The sequence below is a fragment of the Convolutriloba macropyga genome, chromosome 13, assembly GCF_964194025.1.
Source record: "Convolutriloba macropyga chromosome 13, txConMacr16.3, whole genome shotgun sequence".
NCBI lineage: Eukaryota > Metazoa > Xenacoelomorpha > Acoela > Convolutidae > Convolutriloba > Convolutriloba macropyga.
Window position 1 is genome coordinate 16532799 of NC_134480.1, and position 19421 is coordinate 16552219.

General features: G+C 37.8%; 2 protein-coding genes across 4 annotated transcripts in view; both read left to right on the plus strand.

Moving 5' to 3' along the window:
• Positions 1 to 15689, plus strand: part of LOC142351538 (N-acetylneuraminate-9-phosphate synthase-like) — a 71526-nt gene extending 55837 nt beyond the window's left edge. The window contains exons 5-7 of the mRNA XM_075403613.1: positions 78 to 237; positions 10456 to 10775; positions 15067 to 15689. Coding sequence (XP_075259728.1) covers positions 78 to 237; positions 10456 to 10775; positions 15067 to 15320 — 734 coding nt within the window. The 3' untranslated portion in view covers positions 15321 to 15689. The remainder of the gene's footprint in view (positions 1 to 77; positions 238 to 10455; positions 10776 to 15066) is intronic.
• The window catches only part of LOC142351537 (sialin-like), a 438741-nt gene that overhangs the window by 129456 nt on the left and 289864 nt on the right, over positions 1 to 19421 (plus strand). The gene's annotated exons all lie outside the window — the stretch shown is intronic.

Below are 19421 nucleotides of genomic sequence, written 5' to 3' on the forward strand. Positions count from 1 at the left end.
TCTGTCAATAGCTGCTCTAAGCAGATTTTACCGAGTTTAATCTGCGACAAGAGTTGGCAAATAGTTTGCTGTTGCAGGTAGCAAAGGAGTGCCTGGTAAGAATATCAAAATCCTGAATGGATTGCCTCTGGTGGCGTGGGCTATCTTGGCTGCCAAGAAGGCTCAGTGCTTCGATGAAGTGTGGGTGTCTACTGACTGTGATGAGATTGGCAGGATCTCCGAATCATTTGGAGCCAAGTGAGTAAAGCTTAATGTTTGAAAATCGGAGTGTGGTTTGAAATCATAAAATAAGTTAAAAATATTGATATGTCTTCTAAACGGTCTTCTCTTAGCTAAAGTAACGAATTATGACCGCCAATTGAAGTAAAAATTGTAGTTAAACTTGACAAAAAGATGCAAATTAATACTGTAAGAGAATGTAGATAAGGATTCAATTACATTGTTCTAGACAGTTTGTTAAGTTTTTTATATCAGTTTTAAGTTGCGGGAACAACCAACTCGTTTTGGTTGCGATAAGGACAAAAGTCAATGTTTTTTCAAGTTTTGCTTCTGACTTGATTGTTGCACGACATGCTCCAGGGGAAAGAGGAGGCCAACTAACACATCACAGACGTTTGACCAGATCGTCGAAGAGGGTGTAACCCAAGTTGCCTAGAAAACCGTTTCGAAAAAAGGTCAAGAAAAAATGGGCTAATCAGCCAAAACGCGTGCGAGCGCGGAGACCGGGCGAACGTACGTGCCGTAAGCCGTTTTCACCTTCACCACACGGTGTTGTCCATCTCGTCCAGGGTAGACCTCGAGAACACGTCCAAGGGGCCAAATTCCACGTGGAGTCATATCTTTCAGAATCCAAACAATGTCGTTGACTCTCAGTGGTGTTTGGCCACTATCGCTCCATTTAGACCTCTTTAACAGTGTCGGAAGATACTCCTTGACGAGTCGTTTCCAGAAATGGTTGACCATTTGCTGCACATTCTTCCAAGACTTGAAACTGGCGGGTTCTTGGCTGTCGAACTTTCCAGGTGGGAGAGAGTTGAATGGTCTGTTGATCAGAAAATGGTTTGGCGTGAGAGGCATTTCGTTTTCTGGAATGTCAGCGACAATCGTTAGTGGTCTGGAGTTCAATATAGCTTCGGTCTCGACCAAAATTGTCCTGAACACATCAAGCGACAGTCTTCTGGAGCCTAGAATGATCAATAGAGTGCGTTTCGCGGTCTGGATCAAGCGCTCCCAAATACCGCCAAAATGAGGTCCATAGGGAGGATTGAACTTCCAGGTTGTGTTCGTTGCTGCCATTGCTTTGTAGATTTTGTCGTTGTCGAGACGTTTCACAGATCTTTTTAGTTCCTCAGATGCACCAATAAATGTCTTGCCATTGTCGCTGAGCATTGTTATTGGCTGGCATCTGCGGCTTACAAAACGTCGATAGGCGTTTAAAAAAGTGTCAGTGTTGAGATCGGGACAAGCTTCTAGATGGACACACCTAGTAACCAGGCAAGTGAAGATGAGGCCGTAGTGTTTTTCAATCTGTCCTTTGGCATCTTCTATATAAAAGGCTCCAAAAAAGTCGACTCCGCTGTTCGCGAAAGGATACTGGGTAGAGTCTGTCGGGAAACGGCAGGCAGGCAGGGGAGCCATGACGGGTTGAATGTTTTGAGCGGCAAATCGTCTGCAGAGAAAACATCTGTACTTTATACTTAAAAGTGTTTTTCTGAGTCCAATGATGTGGTATCTTTGCTGCACAAAGGCTTTCACTGGCTCTGTTCCTTGGTGAACGCAAATGTTGTGTGCATGCTCTATATAGAGTCTCGCTATCTTGTCTTTTGCGTGCAGTATAATCGGAAATTTCTCGACTTCGAGGTTATCTGGCGCAAACTGCAATCTTCCGCATGACCGAAGGATTCCATTGCTGTCCAACATTGGGTTGAGCGAAAGGATTTTGCACTTTGAATCTATCCTGGAACCACGTTTCAGGGCTTGGATTGTTGAGAAGAAGAAATTTTGCTGCGACATTTTGATCAGCCGGTTTCTTGCAAGAATGACGTCTTCTGTTATATACTGCTGATCTTTAGGCCTTTGTTTTCTAATCCGAAAGACCAAATTGAAGACTGTTGCTAATGTCAGGAGCAACTTGTTCCAAGTTGAGAATCGTGTCGGGTCGATTATTTGCTCCGACAAATTGTGTGAAATTTCATGCGTTGCTAACACATGCTTTGGAGAGTTTTCAGGAGCACTGAGCTGTCTTGTGGAAAGAAATGCTGGCGCTGTTAGCCACTTGGCTGGTATTTCGTCTGGATTGAGACCACGGGTCCCGTGGTCAGCTGGATTTTCTTTGGTGGTAACGTGTTTCCATTGGTAAGCATCAGTTGATGCAAGGATTTCTTTGAGGCGATTCGCAACAAAAACAGGTTGTTTCTTGGTTGTGGATAACCAGTCAAGTACTACTTGACTATCTGTCCAGAGTGTGGAACGAGTAATGTGAAACGATGACTCTTTCATGATGGTTGAAAGGATGCGCACTCCGATGACTGCGGCTTCCAACTCTAATTTGGGTATGCTGATTTGTTTAATTGGAGCAACTTTGCATTTGCCTATTAAGTAACAAGTTTCAACATCAGTGGCTAAGTTAGGAACTGTTGTCAAGTATGCAACGGCTGCAACTGCTACAGCTGAGCCGTCGACAAATACATGGATTTCATTTTCACTTTCTGGTGAATGGCAACTCTTACTGAGAGTTCTGTTCAATGTCACTTCTGGTGAAGAAAAGTATAAGTCCAAATTCTTTTGAAGTGGTTTAACTACTTGAGGGGCAATTTGTTCATCCCATTTTTTCCCAAGTTTCCACAGTTCTTGAAGAACTATTTTGAAACGGATCGTTGATGGCGACATTATCCCAATTGGGTCGAAGATCGAGGAGACAAGACTAAAGATCTTACGTTGAGTGTACGCTAAGGCATCTTTTGGGAAATCAGCGAGAGGTTTCATAAGAAAACAGTCTTTCTCAAGATTCCATATAACACCAAGAACTCGAACAATATCTGTCTGGTTGTCTTTGTCATCTGGAGGGATTTGGTTTAGGACTATAGAGCTGTTTGAAACAAATTTTGTGAGTCGAAACCCACCTGTTTTTAGACAATGTTTTGTTTCAAGAACTGCCTTACAAGCGTCTTTTTCTGTTGCATGTGATTGGATGTAGTCATGCATGTAAAAGTGCTTTCTGACGGCTTTGAGGGCTTCTGGGAACTGTTGACTTTTCTCTTTGGCACAATGGTTAAGAACGTATATTGCGCACGAAGGCGAGCAATTTGCTCCAAAGATGAGTCTGGTAAATTGGTACTGTTGTATCTGATTGTCTGCTAACCAGAGAAATCGAAGAGCAGATTGATCAAACTGATGGATGGCGATTTGCATAAACATGCCTTCGATGTCCGCAAGGACCGCCACGGGATGTTCTCGAAATCTCATAAGGACACCTAAAAGGTTATTAAGGAGATCTGGTCCAGTAAGAAGGTTTGAATTAAGCGATTGGCCGCGGAATTTTGATGCGGCATTTGCAACTCGGCGGACTTTTCCGGGCTTATTGATATTTTCCACAGGATGGTGTGGCAGGTACCAAATTCTGTCTGGTTGAGGATCTTGCATTTCCACCGGTTTGACATACTTTTTCTCGAGGTCTGTCAAGAGAGTCTTATTGTCTTTTTCTTGCAACGAAGGTTTACGCTGAAGGCGTGTGTTGAGGCTTTTGACTTGGTTCAGTGCAGAATAGAAGTTGTTTTCCAACTTTATTTCTGATTTCCAGGGCAGTTTGATTTCATATCTCTCACCATTGTGATTGATGCAGTTCTGCAAAATATCAAGAAACTGTTCTTCTTGCTTTGTGTAAACTTGTTCGCGGTCCTTCTGAATGCCATCTGCTTCAATACTCCAGAACTGTTGAACAAGTTCGTCAAGTCCGGGTTCATCTGTTCTGTTTCTTGACACATTGAGAATAAATTTCTTCTGCTGACTTGCGGGCTGTTGAGTGGTAGCTGAGATACAATTCTCATATTCACCAGCGAGGGTCCAACCAAGTTTAGTTTTCACACCAAACGGTTGATTTTGATTGCCAGGTATAACATGTGTAGGGTAGGTGAATGCGAATGCGTTAACACCGAGGAGGGCGCCGATTTTGCCATCGGCAATATTTGGGAAATGTATGTGGCGCAAACTGTTGAAGGCATCACAAATTTGATTAAGTTCAAAAATTTTTGCAGCTGCGACGTTCAGAGACGGGGTGCTGAACGTCCGAGAGAGTTCAAACGATATTTCATTTGACTTATATGGAGTTATTGTGACTGGCTCAACAATTTTTGAGAGGGACATGCTGTTCTCTGTATTGAGAAATTGTAGTGGTACTGACTGTTGAGTTTCACGGGGAAGCTCAAGAAATTCAGCTATGGCGTCCAATACAAAGCTGAATTGGCTACCGGGATCTATGAGGGCGTAGGTATCGAATGCTTTATTCCCCTTGAGGAATGAAACAGGAATAAGTTGCAATTGCTCATACCAATTCTTTGGTGTTTCTGAGCATTGGTTAATGCTGAACGATTGGTTAATTGCATTGCCGTTTAAATTACGTCGTTGCACGTTTTGCTGGCTTTGGTTGTTGAAAGTTTGGCCATAACGGCTGTTGGGGGCTTTATTTGTTTGATTTTTCTGTTGAGAAGATGTATTTGGAGTTTGACTTGAAGCTTTGCTACTAGACGAAGCTGTTGGATTGTTACCAGAAAAAACTTCAGTAGAAAAAGCTGCTGTAGGGCGTTTGATTTGCTTGGCGGGATCATGAAGGGTTGTGTGGTGGAATCCACTGCAAACCTGACATCGTTTTTGCGATGGGCACGATTGTTTGTGGTGTTTGTTGCTCAAGCAATTTGTACACAAATTGTTTTGGCTAACAAGGTTGTATCGATTACTTGGTGAGCACAATTGGTACTCAGGGCATGTGGCAATGCTGTGTTCTTGTTTGCACTTCTCACAAGATCGTTTTGTGTTAAAAGCTTTATTCGGAACGTTTTGTAAAGTGGACGGTTGTTTCTGCTGAGGCGCAAAGTTCCAATGTTTTCTACTGTTTTCCGCTGATGCGTTGTTGACTGACAATGTGAGGTTGCTTTTGTATGGCTTGGTTTGTAGGTTGTTCGAGTTGTCAAACTTTGAGGCTTGAGAACTGATGGTTCTTTGATTGCTTTCTCGATTCACTTTGTCGTAGATTTGTGCTTGGAGCTCTAACCATTGTTGAAAATCGACGAGAGTCGGGTCTGAGCTGAGCTCGGTAAGACAATGTTCAGTCCATTTCAGAACAAAATGATGTGGTGTTTTCTCTTTGGCTTTCTTAATGAGTGTTGTAGACTGGAGGACTGCTGTAAAGCCAAGGTATTGGAAGGCTTGCACAAGTCTTTTCAAAAATGAGGAAAAGGCAATGAAGCTTTGCTTGTTTTGGAAGTTCATTGGCCAGTTTTCGAGCTGGTTTATGAACGCATTCACAATTATCGTACGCTCACCGAAATGTCGGATTAGTTCATTCAGTGCTGTCTGATAATAAGATGGATCGCAGGAGTAAGCATGAATCAAGTCCTTTGCTTTCCCACTTACAGAATTCTGCAAGTAGGTTATACGATGCTTGTCTGTAATAGAAGTGTTGTTGTGAATCATTGTGTTGAAGTTATTGATCCACTCGTGGAAGTGGATAGGGTTACCATTGAAATTCTGAAGTTTCAGAGGTGGCAATTTGATTGAATGTTTGAAATCAACTTTTCCTTTTTCCTGTGTTACATTTGGGTTCGAGTATACTGAGCTTATGTGTTGATTGACAGTGGGAAGTAAACTCTGGTTAATTAAAGGCTGGCTTAACTGATTTTGTCCGACAGGATTTAGCGGTTGATTAATGCACATTGGGGCATGGATCGTGGAAGTTACTGCAGCTTGAAAGTTCGATGGAGCTTGTGAGCCATGAATAAACTGGTTGTTACACAACTGACTGGGCTGTGCCATATTTTGATTAATTGAGAAGCCTGTGCTGACAAGGCCGTGTTGACTGTTCACAGGTTGTGGAAATTGCAGAGGAGCTGCAATTACGTTTGATTCTGAAGCTACATGGTTTGGCTGAAAATTAGGAGCTGCAGGATTTAAGACGGTATTTTGATGGGGTTGTTCCATGAGTTGCATGGAAATTGGTGGGACACTTGTGGAGTGTACCCCAGTTATAGGAGTAATACATTGATTGGATTGTAGGCAATCGTTTTCTAAGACTATTTTATCAGTTTTACTTGGAAGATGTGAGGTTCTGTTTGCCACTGTGGGTAAGCAGGGGAGCTTTTGCTGATCACAGTTCAAAAGTTGACTATCGAGGTATCCACTTGTTCCTATTTGAATTTGAGAAGGTTCAAAATCCTGTTGCAGATTGGGAAAATTATGGTATAGAGGATTTCTGTTGGCAGTTGAATCCTGATTATTGCTTTGATTTGGCAAGTTTAAATTAAAGGTTTTCTCCAATACCGAGTTTTGGGCGAATAGACCATCTGCCTGTAATTGAATAGTTGGATCTGCCATATTGAAGGGGTTTGAAAGTGAGTGATTACCTGAAAGGTTCAAATTTTGGAATGGAGGCAAAAGGTTCTGCGACGTGTCAAAGTTGTCATTCCAGTTGATTTGAGCTGTTTCAATATCGCAGACATATCTATTTACCAGGTTGGAGGCAATTTCGAGTTTCCCTGATCTTGTTGGAGAAGTGAATTCTTGGCTGGTATCTTTGTCAAAGCAGGGAAAAGGATTCGGAGCGTTTGTTTGGTTTTCAAGGTTATTTTTCGATTTTAGAAGACTTTCATGAACTTCCTTTTTAGGATTTCTTTGGTGGGCTTCAAGCACATGCTGAATTTGAAGTCCTGGTTCATTAGATGTTTGTAGAAACAATGATGGTTGTCTTGGCCGTGGTGGTATTGGGGGCGGCTGATTGAAGAGGTTACTGCTGGTCTGCTTTTCTTCTATATCGCGCTGATGCTGGATTCGTTCCTTGTCGTCACTGGGCGCAGGTGTTGATTGCCGAGACAAGTTTCTTCTGCTGGAGATCATGCTGACATCATCTCTAATGCGACTGGAAGACTGACTGAGCTGGCCATCGTCGTCCAACAGGTCGACTCGCAGTTCCAGTTCATTGAGGCGAGTTATTAGTGCCGTTTGCCTATTCAATATAGATGATGCAGTGCTTTGATGTGGCTGCTGTCTCATCACTTCCTCTGAGAGTTTCTTGAGCTCTGTTTCCTGGCCTTTGATTTTGTTGATCTTCAAAGACAATGATCGGAAACTCTTTTTCTGCTCCACAGTTTTCTCAAGGAGATCGAGCAGTTTTTTCATTGACATTTCTGTCGCTTTGAACATATTGATGGCAAACTGACATTCAGCGCTGTTCTGCTTCGACATATTGGTGGCTGCTGCTCTGTAGCTGATTGTTGATGATGTTGGTGAGTAAGCTCGTTACTGAAGGTGAAAAACGGCTTTGAGAACCGGAGCGACGCAAATTTTTTGATGTAAAAAAGTTGCCTAATGTTTGAATGCTAATGATCCTAGTTTTTTCTTGTTGAAAAGACCAACGACGCAAATTTTCTCAAAAAGTGATGTCCTAGAATGTGTTTTGTGTGCTAAATCTAGCCTTTTGCGTTAAAAACCTAAAAGCTTTTCCGATCGTTCGCGCGTTTTAACCGTTTTTCGTTCAACAGACCTAAATAATTGCTTGTTTTTTCTTGAATTTACACAAGTTTCGTTTAAATAGCTGACTTTAACTGTTTGAACTAGTGTTTGTGGCTACTGTGGTTGATAGGAAAACTGTGCTTTGCTACAATTATGTAGTTGAACCAATACTAGACCAGAACTCAAATAATTGTTACATTAAACTCCTTTTTCTTGAAAACTTCAATAAGCTCCTCTGTTTCTCTCAAATACGAATAAATTACCAAACAGAAAGCTTATAAAGCTACCCAAAAATTTTTTCCTTAGCTCCCTAACCCTAACCAAACACTATGATTAATGAATACCCCTCACAATTTTCGCGAATTAACTTTGAAACCTGTTCTTTTTCTAGGAGTTTATTGTTGTTTTGACGGCTAAAGATAAGCAACTAGCAAAAATGCGATGCGTTTAGGCAACAAGGGCTACAGAAGGGCTACTGAATGCTAGAAAGTTGCAGAGACGAGTCATATTGTGGGAAACTTAAGAATTCTTTCGGAAATTGTCTTTTCCGGGTTTTGCAAAACTTTTCGTTTTCTTCAAAACTGTGTGACTTTATCTGCTCTTTTTCACTCTGTCTTCGTTATTTACAAAATGCATTGACTGTATTAAACTCTCAAAGCTCTCTCCTACAATTAGCGTCTGAGATCTGCCTTTCAGAAAAAAATTGAAAATAGGAAAAAGACATCAAAATTTCTGGTGACTACTGGAACCAATTTTCTTTGAAAACTCTTCTTCTGCTGATGGTAACGTCTGAAACCAATAGGGATAAAGGGACTTCGCAGACGGCAACGTCTGAGACCGAGGACTTCTGCAAAAATTTTGGAAGTTTTTTCCAAAAAAAAATAAAATGGTGTTTATTTTTGTCAAATGAAAGTTTTGATATTCTCCGACATTTCTTATTTATATGATACTGATTGGATATATCGATGCAAATAGCTTTCTGTTTGGTTACAAACCAATTCAAAAGAGTGGTTTAATAGTTTTTTCCGCAATTGAAACGGATATGTAGTCAGAAAACTAAATTGTGTTTTTTGAATTTTCTGAATTCAAAAAATTTTCTCCGACATTTCTTATTTATATGATACTGAGTGGATATATCGATGCAAATAGCTTTCTGTTTGATAAAAAACCAATTCAAAAGAGTGGTTTAATAGTTTTTTCCGCAATTGAAACGGATATGTAGTCAGAAAACTAAATTGGGTTTTTTGAATTTTCTGAATTCAAAATTTTTTTTCTGACATTTCTCATTTATATGATACTGATTGGATATATCGATGCACATAGCTTTCTGCTTGATTACAAACCAATTCAAAAAAGTGGTTTAATAGTTTCTTCCGCAATTGAAACGGATATGTAATCAGAAAACTAAATTGTGTTTTTTGAATTTTCTGATTTCAAAAAATTTTTTCCGACATTTCTGATTTATATGATACTGATTGGATATATCGATGCAAATAGCTTTCTGTTTGATTACAAACCAATTCAAAAGAGTGGTTTAATAGTTGTTTCCGCAATTGAAACGGATATGTAGTCAGAAAACTAAATTGTGTTTTATGAATTTTCTGATTTCAAAAAATTTTTTCCGACATTTCTGATTTATATGATACTGATTGGATATATCGATGCAAATAGCTTTCTGTTTGATTACAAACCAATTCAAAAGAGTGGTTTAATAGTTTTTTCCGCAATTGAAACGGATATGTAGTCAGAAAACTAAATTGTGTTTTTTGAATTTTCTGATTTAAGGAACATTTCTCTGATTTTTGTGTTTTTTTTCGCAGATTTTTCTTTAAAAATGAGAAAATTGCCTTAACTCGCTTTTAAAATAATGAAACTAGTCAAGGTTTTTGAATCGAGGTGTTATAGTAACAAATAAGCTTTTTTGGGGGACAAATATCAATTTTTTGGAGGCTTTTTGTCGAAAAAAAAAGTAAGGATTTTGGATGGCTCTAACCGGGGAACAGGACATCAGAGGTAACGTCTGAGACCTCTGTCGGACTTCTGCTGGTGACGTCTGAAACCAGTAAAAAAACTTGATCCTCTCGTCGGGGTGACGTTTGTAACCCAAACTTGGCTTCGTCGCTGAAAAAATTGCTTGTCTTTTTTTTTGTGTCTTTTCTGTGTCTTTTCTGTGTCTTTTCTGTGTCTTTTCTTTGTCTAGACCGGCTGCCAGCTTTCGGGTTCCGTTTACTGTGCTCGGCACTTGATGGTTGCACTGACCGCTGATGCTCTCTTCAGTGCGTCGCACAAGTTGTGGAACAAAGAAACTATTTGCCGGTAACAGGGGAGACTTTTGTCCTCAAAATTGTTTTGGGGAAAGAAGGTTTTGTTCTTTGAACGAGGGGTAAACCATAAAATGTAAGAGAATGTAGATAAGGATTCAATTACATTGTTCTAGACAGTTTGTTAAGTTTTTTATATCAGTTTTAAGTTGCGGGAACAACCAACTCGTTTTGGTTGCGATAAGGACAAAAGTCAATGTTTTTTCAAGTTGTGCTTCTGACTTGATTGTTGCACGACAAATACTTTAGACTTTTATCTTAAAAGTTTTTAAACTTAAGTTCAAAGTTAAGCACCCCTTGTAGCTTATAGCTTAGTAAAGTATTTTTTTACTCACGATAGAAGATCCCAAAAAATGCGTCAAATAAACTTTGGCCTAAAAAATAAAGTTGAGCTGAAATTAATGGCCGTTATTAGATACTTTCGCCGTGACCCAATGACCGCGTTGGATCGCAGCTCCAGCAAAGATGGACTGCTCGACTTCATCAACCGGCAGTCGGATGTCTGGGCAGTTGCATATCTTCAGTGCACCTTTCCAACCCAGAACCCACACTTGATCGCGGAAGCTGTGGACTTGATCAAATCCCATGGATATGACTGTGTGTTCTCAGTGGGGAGGAGTCACAAGTTCAGATGGACTCCTGTGAGTGAAGAGAATAAATACACCCGACCTCTGAACTTTGACCCCGTGAGGAGACCACGAAGGCAGGATTGGGATGGGGAGATCGTTGAAAACGGTTAGAGGGTTGAGGTTGAATTAGTGGTCTAAATCGTTTTGATAAAGGAAGCACCTAAAGCTATTGTTGGCGTGGCAGTACGAGTATTCGGCGAATAATTGAGCTCTCATTCTATACTCCCGTTATGGATCGGAATGAAATTAGACACGTAAAATTTTAAAATAACATATTTACTGCTTTTCGACCCTGTGTATTAATAGTTTCATTCTTTGGGCTTGTGGCCTCGTTTCAATCCATTAGTCCGTATCTCAATATGTCAAAGTGCAGTCTAATATGTACATAAATGGCGCTGCATTATTTCGGTGGAATTTTTAATAGCCGCACAGCGATAGCTGGGGCTATTATTGGCCTTCTCTTGGTTTTTTTTTACAATTCAAAGAATTTGAATTGTATTGGTGCGCTGTGTTTTTTTTAAGATGTGTTCACACATTTTTCAATGAACCGGATCTTTCAAAACGGGATAAACAGGTAAAGCCCAGCGGGCATTAAGTTCCATTAGAGGCCCAAAGTGGTCGTTAGAAGTCTTTCAAGTGCTTAGAGTGGTGCAACTGCTGTTATGGCCTGAATTTAAGGTTAAAAGGTCATTTTTTAGGAGTTTTTGGGCTCAAAATGGCGCCATTTTTCATATTTTTGTGATTTTTTTCAATTTTTTGTTTGTTTAGTCTTAGGTTGAAGTTTTTAAAAGTTGATGAAGGCTTTTTGCGAGACAAAATTACTTGTTATAACCATTTTATGAACTAAATGTTTTGGTACTACAATCAAAAACACGCAAAATGATACTAATTTTTGCAAAATTTTTGTAAATTTTTGAGTTTCTTCAGCGCTAGGTGTCACGAAACCTCCTCTAAGTTTTGATAATAGAATACTGCATAGTTTTTAGTATTAATGGAATGGTTTTCAACTTTTTGCCATCACGAATTTTAACATTTTTTGACAAAAATTGCTATTTTTTCATATTTTTCGATATTTTTTGTCATTATTCAAGTTTTTTTGAGTCACAGGGGCCAGAAAACTTCATTAGGGGCTGGATAATAAGTTACTGGAACTTTTTCAGTGGCCATGGAATAGGTTTCAATTTTTGAATAACACAAATTTTTGGCAATTTTTTTGACAAAACGCGCTTTTTTTTCAGGTTTTTCTTGAAAATTTGTCATTTTTTAAGTTTTCCCTGCTTAAGGGACCCGGCAATCTCCTTTATGGTTTGATAATAGGGCACTGCATAGTTTCTAGTAACAACGGACTGGTTTTTAGCATCTTAATTTAAGCATTTTTTTGATAAAATCTGTAATTTTTTTTAAATTTTCCTAATTTGTTTTGTCAATTTTCGATGTTTGTCCTTTCTGAAGTGCAAGGAAACCTTTTCCAGGTTCTGGTAAAAAGTTACTGCATGGTTCTTAGTTTCAATGGGTCTGTTTTCAACAATTTAACCTTTCGACTTTTAGAAGTTTTTTGATAAAATTTGAAATTTTTTTCGAGTTTTCTCAAAACATTTGTATTATGTAGTTGTTCTTGCCTCAGTAGCCAGGATACTTCATCCATGATTTGATAGTATGTTATGAAATAGTTGCTTAGGGGCAATTGAATGGCTTTCAACAGTTTAACAGAGCGAATTTCTATTTTTTGAAGTTTGAAATTTTTTCTAAAAACTATTGCCTATCGATCTTTGAGCTAATGAATTTTTTAAGTCTTGGAATTTGGTTACTGGATAGCTCTAGAGACACAGAAATGATTCTGAAGATATTATTTTCATAATTTTTAGCAACCTTTCTTTATAATTTACAATTGATTTGTTTTGTCTGAAATTTTGTTTGGTCATTTTCGAGTTAATCGATCTTCAAGGGCCAATGAATTTTTTCAGGTCTTGCAGGTTTACTACTGGACCAATTTCAGAAACAAAAATCGGTTTTGAACGCATTTTTAAATAAGTATTTTTAAAGGGAAAAAATTTTGCCTTAGATTGAAAAGCTTCAGTTTTAGCAATGAGTATATTTTTGTTCAATTTGTTTGTTTCTCAATTTTTTGAGATAATTTTGATTGTGTTTAATCAAGGCTGGCATTGTTCAATTGATATTCTGGTCAGGTAGAGTACTTCTGAGTTGTTCATTCAACTCTTTGAATTGTATTTCAGGACTTGTCCTGCTATGTTTTTTTGTTTCGTCGTCTGACGCTCTTTTTTCGTTTTTTATTTGTTCACACCTCAAAGCTGAAAAGTCAAATTTTCTTATTGACTTTTTCCTCTCACTAACTGCTTTTGCGCGCATAACGTCATTTCTCTCTCGCGCTTTCTCTAGCAAATTTTGATCATAAGTGACTTACCTCACTCAATAAAAATGACTTTTGCACTTTATAATTTAAGTTTATTTTGAATTAGTTTAAGGTCAAAGGAACTTATGTGTAATAAGGGTCCCTAATGGAAAGGCTTCTGCGCAATGAATTTTAACAAGCTTTGTAAATTTATCGTTTAATTTTTTTACATAGCTTTTTGAGCGGCGTCGATAACTTTTTCAACTTATATCTATCTGTTTCTATCTCTATAATATGACACGCAAGTCTATTCTTTCGCAGCTATTCCGGCAATATGCGGGCTATGTTAATTTAGTTTCGGTGCAATGCGTCATTGTTGTTATCGAAAAGCACATTTCGATACCCGTGATATTGTTTACTTGCTCTCAAACGAAGTTTAGCAATTATATTAGTCCTGTTGTTTATAGCTGCGAAGCTGTAAGCTGAGCGTAGCTATATTGCGGTGCTCTTGGTTTTTTACAATTCAAAGAATTTGAATTGTATTGGGACGCTGTCTTTTTTAAGATCTGTTCACACATTTTCATGATTTTTGAAGTCAAATTGGAGTAGTGATTTTGGTCACGCCGAAACAGGAAATGGGGCGAAAAAGCGGGTTGTTTTGCGGCGTGAAATTTTGCTCTAAATTTAAAGTAGAGTGAGAAAACGGTGTTTGAACAAAAATTCGCTTTCTCGCTAGTGGTTTTTTGTTCACATGCGGCAATTTCACTTTGATTTTTACTGGTTTTTCGAATTTTTGTATCGGATTTTCTTCTAAATGGTTTTTCCAATCCATCCATAGTTCGTTCTAGGTCTGGTTTTCTGTTTAGTCAATGAAAATTCTTTGAATTGTACGTCAGTACTTGTCCTGCTATGTTTTTTTATTTCGTCGTCATTTTTGTTACGACCATATGACGTCACAGCCACTTTTTGTTCATTCGTTCATGCAAATTCAACTGAATTGCATGTGTGACGTCATTTTTCGCTCTTAGTGGAGCGATTTTTTTTGTTCATGCGCGTGATTAAATTTTTGGTCACACTTGACTTACCTCAATCTCAAAAATGACTTCCTCAATTTGAAATTGACTTTTATGTACTTTAATTCAAAGAGATGAGGTCAAATGGGTGTGTGTCACTCTAAATGAAGGTTATTTGAGAGCAGCTAATAGAAGCAGCAATAACTTATACAGATTTTTAATCAAAATATAACAGATCAGCCTTCAATGAAAAGACGAATTTTTTTGGTCTGTCTTTTTTACTGTTTTTTAGACTGCCGATCTACGAATCTATTGCGGCTATTTTCTGGCAATCTGCCAGCTATGTTCTGATTGTTGACTGACATTTGTTTTTGCACAACTTCCTTGTGAGCTCTCGTTTAAAGATGTACTATGTTCGAAGGATTCGAGGTCGGTTCTTGAATACATTGATGTCACGTCTTATGATCAAATGTTGAGTTGTGGCGTAATGAGGTATTATTGGATTGAAATGAAGCCGAATGCAACCAATAATGATGTGATTCGAAAAAGGGTATTCTAATCAATTTTGATTTACTTAATTGATTTGTCCCCGATTCCTTATTTGATAGTGTTAATTGATAGATAACTTAATGGACAGTTATGTATGTATTGATATTTTAACGGATATGCAACGTGCGTCGGTAAATTCGTGTGACTGGGTTGTGTCTAATGTGAAGCCAAGCTACTAACTAATGAATATTGTTCACGGTTGATAGCGCCTTCGTGAAATTATCAAATTCCGAGGTGATGCCGATTTGTGAAATAAATTCAAAAGGGCGATAACGACCGTGTGATTATAATTAAAATTTCCGCCATTCTTCATATACCCTCAGTGGCCAGAAAAGAGTGGCGGGAAAATATAGTCTATTTCAAAAGCAGAATTTCATCTTTGTTTCAAATTTTCGTTGTATTCATCGGCAGCGAACAAGTTATTTTTATCGATAAGTTATACAACTGTTGTTATCACAACGAGAGTTGATTAAATCTTGTTTCAGGAGCGTTCTATATGTTCCGCACGAAAGAACTTCTTTCAACCGGTGACTACCAGAGCAACCGCACTACTTACTTAGAGGGGGATGATGCCCAGAACTGTGTGGACATAGACACCCCTGCTGACTTCTTGAGGGCGGAACTGTTGGTCAAAAAGCACTGCGAGAAGTTCCAACTGGTTGATTTGATTCCTACTGCCACGGCTGAACAGTACAAAAAACTAATGATTGGAGCTGCGAAAGTGGCTGCCGCCATGTAATGCATTACAAAATTTCGAATTAGAACTGTTTTCTTTTCCCTTTATGAGCAATTTTTCTATTTATAAGCTTGCGCGAACTAAAGTATACATGATTTTTGGATGACCCACTATTGTTGGTTTCGTCATTTGAACCATATCCAAATTTTGAGTTGAAGTCGGTGATTTCTAATTTCTCTGCTTTTGAACTTTTAAAAGGTTCTGAAGAACTGAACTGTTTTCTTATTGCAGTTTTGACCTTTTTTATTATCTTGATCAATATTACATTCCATGTGTACAATTTTGTGTTTCATGAATATTATGATTGTTTGAAATTAATGATTTAAAAATAATGATTAAACATCGCCAATCAATTTAATTGTTAATTTTGAACGTTTTCAAAATTACTTTCGGTTTGAAACAAGGAAAGTTTTTTTAAGTTCAATGATCATGTGCAGCAATATGATAAAAAGTGATCAGAATATTGAAAATCGATTAGAAAGTGCGTTTGTAGTTAATAATAAGGTAGTTGATAATTGATATGAACCTCAAAGGCAAATATTCCGTTTCATCACTCCGTATAGTAGAAGTTGCAAAGATATAGAATAATTGCGCCTCAAAAGCGTCTTGAATCGCAGCGATGAATAATAAATACTGGCCTTGAAGTTTTAAGCTTACGATTCAAATATAAAACAGGGTTTAGTAATTGTTGCTAAAAACGATAAATGAATGATTAAGAATTAATGAATGCGGATAATGAAAAAACAATTCATAATGGAAGAATCGAGTCCAGTTGTCTCCATCTGTTGTTTTGTTCAAATTAGAAATTTGAAAAGATTGCAACTTTAGTTGATTTAAATCGAGCTCAAAAACATGAAAGCCATTCCGTTAAATTTCAAAATTATTGTTCCGAGTCTAGAGAAGCAAAGAAAGATAAACGAAAAAATAGGGTTGTTTAGGTTTAGTGGGCATGGGGAAATTTTCGAGTGGGCGCGTTTTTTTTTATTTTAGCATGAGGCCAGTTCTTAACATACACCATAAAATATTGAACATTGAATAACAGTCTCTGGTTTAGAGTTTTCGAATTTTGACAATTATTTAATATTTAATAAATTTAGCGACCATTATAATCCAACATGACAAGCATGCACCAGAAAACGTAGAAAAATAACAGACAAAAGCAAACGGGCAGGGGCGATTATATGATGCACTGTTGTTGAAAATGAGAGCTCCTAAAATAACAAATTCTCATGCACAAATTTCAAAACGGTTTCAAAATTTGAAATTTCGAGGAGTTCTTGAAAACAATAACATGAAAAGAAATCAATTTTGTAATCTTAAGATTTCAAGACCATCGGAAAATTGAATAAACAGACTCTTATGCTATGCGTCTGAGTATTTAGAATGCTTCGAAGAGTTTTTTGTAGGGGGTAATGTATGTATTAATTTGATATTTGACTTCGACCAGTTCATTTTAACCATTTGGTGAGCCAAATATAGCTGCTGATCCCGACGAGAACGGAATTTTCCCTCGACTTTTATCTTCCCTATCTCGTCCCTATCTTTTCCCCTTCTCTTGAGCAATTTAGGTTGACGTTTGTTCCTCAGAACCGAGATTAATCGGTGCAGCTCGAGAGCTTTAGGTGTATAGTTTTTGCGATTTCTGTTTTTTTTGCAATTTTCCGAATCTGCTGAGTAAGCAAATTTTCATGCAGTGAAAGCAAATTTTTGAATTATTTTGATTTTGGGAATCCTGCCTATTTCTGATCCCCTGCTCTTTTCCGCTTAATTCGATCTCAACGCACCTTGCCATTGCCTTAAACTTAGTCTTGCAACAAACTAAGTACCGCCTATTTGAGGGCCATTCTTCTGACGTTAACCGGTTATTAATTGCCTCGAATGAGAAGCAATTATTGTAGACGTTTGTTATGCAGTTTTGCTTGACCGTTTTGCGCTTTTCTAGAATAATCGTTGACTTCTCAAGTGACTTTTTAGACGTTCTATTGCTCTCACTCCGAAACAAAGTTTGTTGTTCAAAGAAAACCGATTGATAGAGACGCCATGACGTATATGATAGCCGAGTGGTTAATACCTCCGTCGAGGTGACGGAAGAGGGCGGGGTTCGAATCCTACCGTCGTCTGTTGTTTTCGCACGCATAAAGAAAAATTTATCAAGGCTACAGCTCTTTAAATAAATTGCCGCCTGTCATTATAGGGATCTTTTTCCGACGTAGGTTTATGCTTTAGTCGGTTTATGCTTTTCCTTGGCGGTCTGCAAAATTTAAGCGTTTTAATACATTTTTGTTATTTTTTCAGCACGACTTGGACCACATATTAGGGTGATCATGCTTTTTGTGGTTTTTAAAATTCTATTTTGATCTTATTCTAAACTCTTCATTTCTGATTTTACTCATTTCTAATGTTTTAGCGTGTTTGGTTATAAGTTTCTGTAGAAATTTGCTTTTTCTGAAGTTAAAAGTCCTTCAAGTTTCTCATTTCGCATAGACGACGCTCTGCTGATAATAAGATAAATTGACTGAAAAATAACATTGTGAGCTTTAAGCTCCAGTCGCGGAATCACAAAAAAAGTTTTGGAACGCAAAATCTCATATGCTGTTTCACATGTTCATCGTTTTTACCAGCAAACTCAGCGTGAATGTCCCGACAATTTTTTTAAAAATTGGTTGAAAACGTCATCTGTCTATGGTCAGTTTTATTGGTCTGTTCATTTTATTTTTTTACACCCACCAGCAATTCATTAAGGTGACAACGGTCCAAACAAAATTTTACGTCCTTGTGGCCACTTGCAGTACTATACTTAGTAATGTGTTACAGAAAGAACGGATAGTTTGTAATTAATTGGACGTAGGACAGGCCAAAAAAAGCGGAATCAGAAATTGTGTTTGCAGAAAAGCTAGAAACTTTAAAATAAAACTTTGTCAGTTTTCTTCGTTTTTGAAGTCTTTGCCGCATTTGTTTTGCAAGAGAAAAGCAACTTTTTCTCGTTCGGTAGTTACCGGAAGGTCACCAGGCTAAAATTTTTAGTGACCAAAACATAAACGACAAGAAACCAAACTCAGTTTTTCGCATTTGTTTCAATTCTCCTAGGAAACACAACACTTCATTCTCAAAATTACAGTTGTCCAATTAATTTGTTCATTTTCTTGAATTTTTAAAACAGTGGTTTTCAATTTTGTGGACAGGCAGAAAACAAATTTTTAACGTATCTGGAGTTTTTTGTGCCTCGGGTAATTGATGCCATTGTGGGCAGTGTGAAACGTTAAAGTTATCCAACAAAATTTTCAGCAAAATGGTAATCAGAAAATTGAAATACTTTTGCAATACGTTGCTGTACTTTTTTTTGCTTTTGAGCGTTATTGAGCGTGATTTTTTTCTGATTAAGAGTTATCTTGAGCGTTACTCAAACTATGGTTATTCTATTTATTGCTATATGCCGATTTGCGTTTTTGTCTTTTTCATTCAATTATGTTTTCAAGTATCTGTAACTTTTTCCGTAAGTTTAATATCTTAAAAACAATAATTTCTCAAAAATTTTTTGTATTTTTTTGTCTGGACAATACAGAACCAAACCAAAAAAAACTAAATCGCAAAACAGTCACAAATTAGTACCAACATACTACAGATTGTGATTCAACGCATTAAAGAAAGTTAATCTGACAATTAAAGAAAACCGAATCAAATTATCAAGGTATTAAAAGTTCACGCAAAACTTGTTGTTAAAATCAGTGACAGGTTTTGTTTTAATTGGAAAGCATATAAGAGACTGCCCCACAATGTTTGGCGTCAAATTTGTTAATATGGAAATCGTTCAGGCAAACAAAAAAAATTGGAATTGTTTGTCTTTGAAGGCTATGACTATTTTAGGCACCGACTGACGGCTCATCTTCTTGGTGCTGCTGTATTACAAAATGCAATGGCAGAGTCAGGCTACGCAATGCAAATCGAAGTTATCACACTTAATAGCCATTTAATTTTCCCAAAGATATTGAAAAAAAAATTCCGCCCGGCCTTGAGAGACTGAACAACAATGACTGACGAGACTCGACGCCAAACAATATTTGCTGCCCAGAAAGACATCAGTAGAGAAACAACGTCCAATATTGC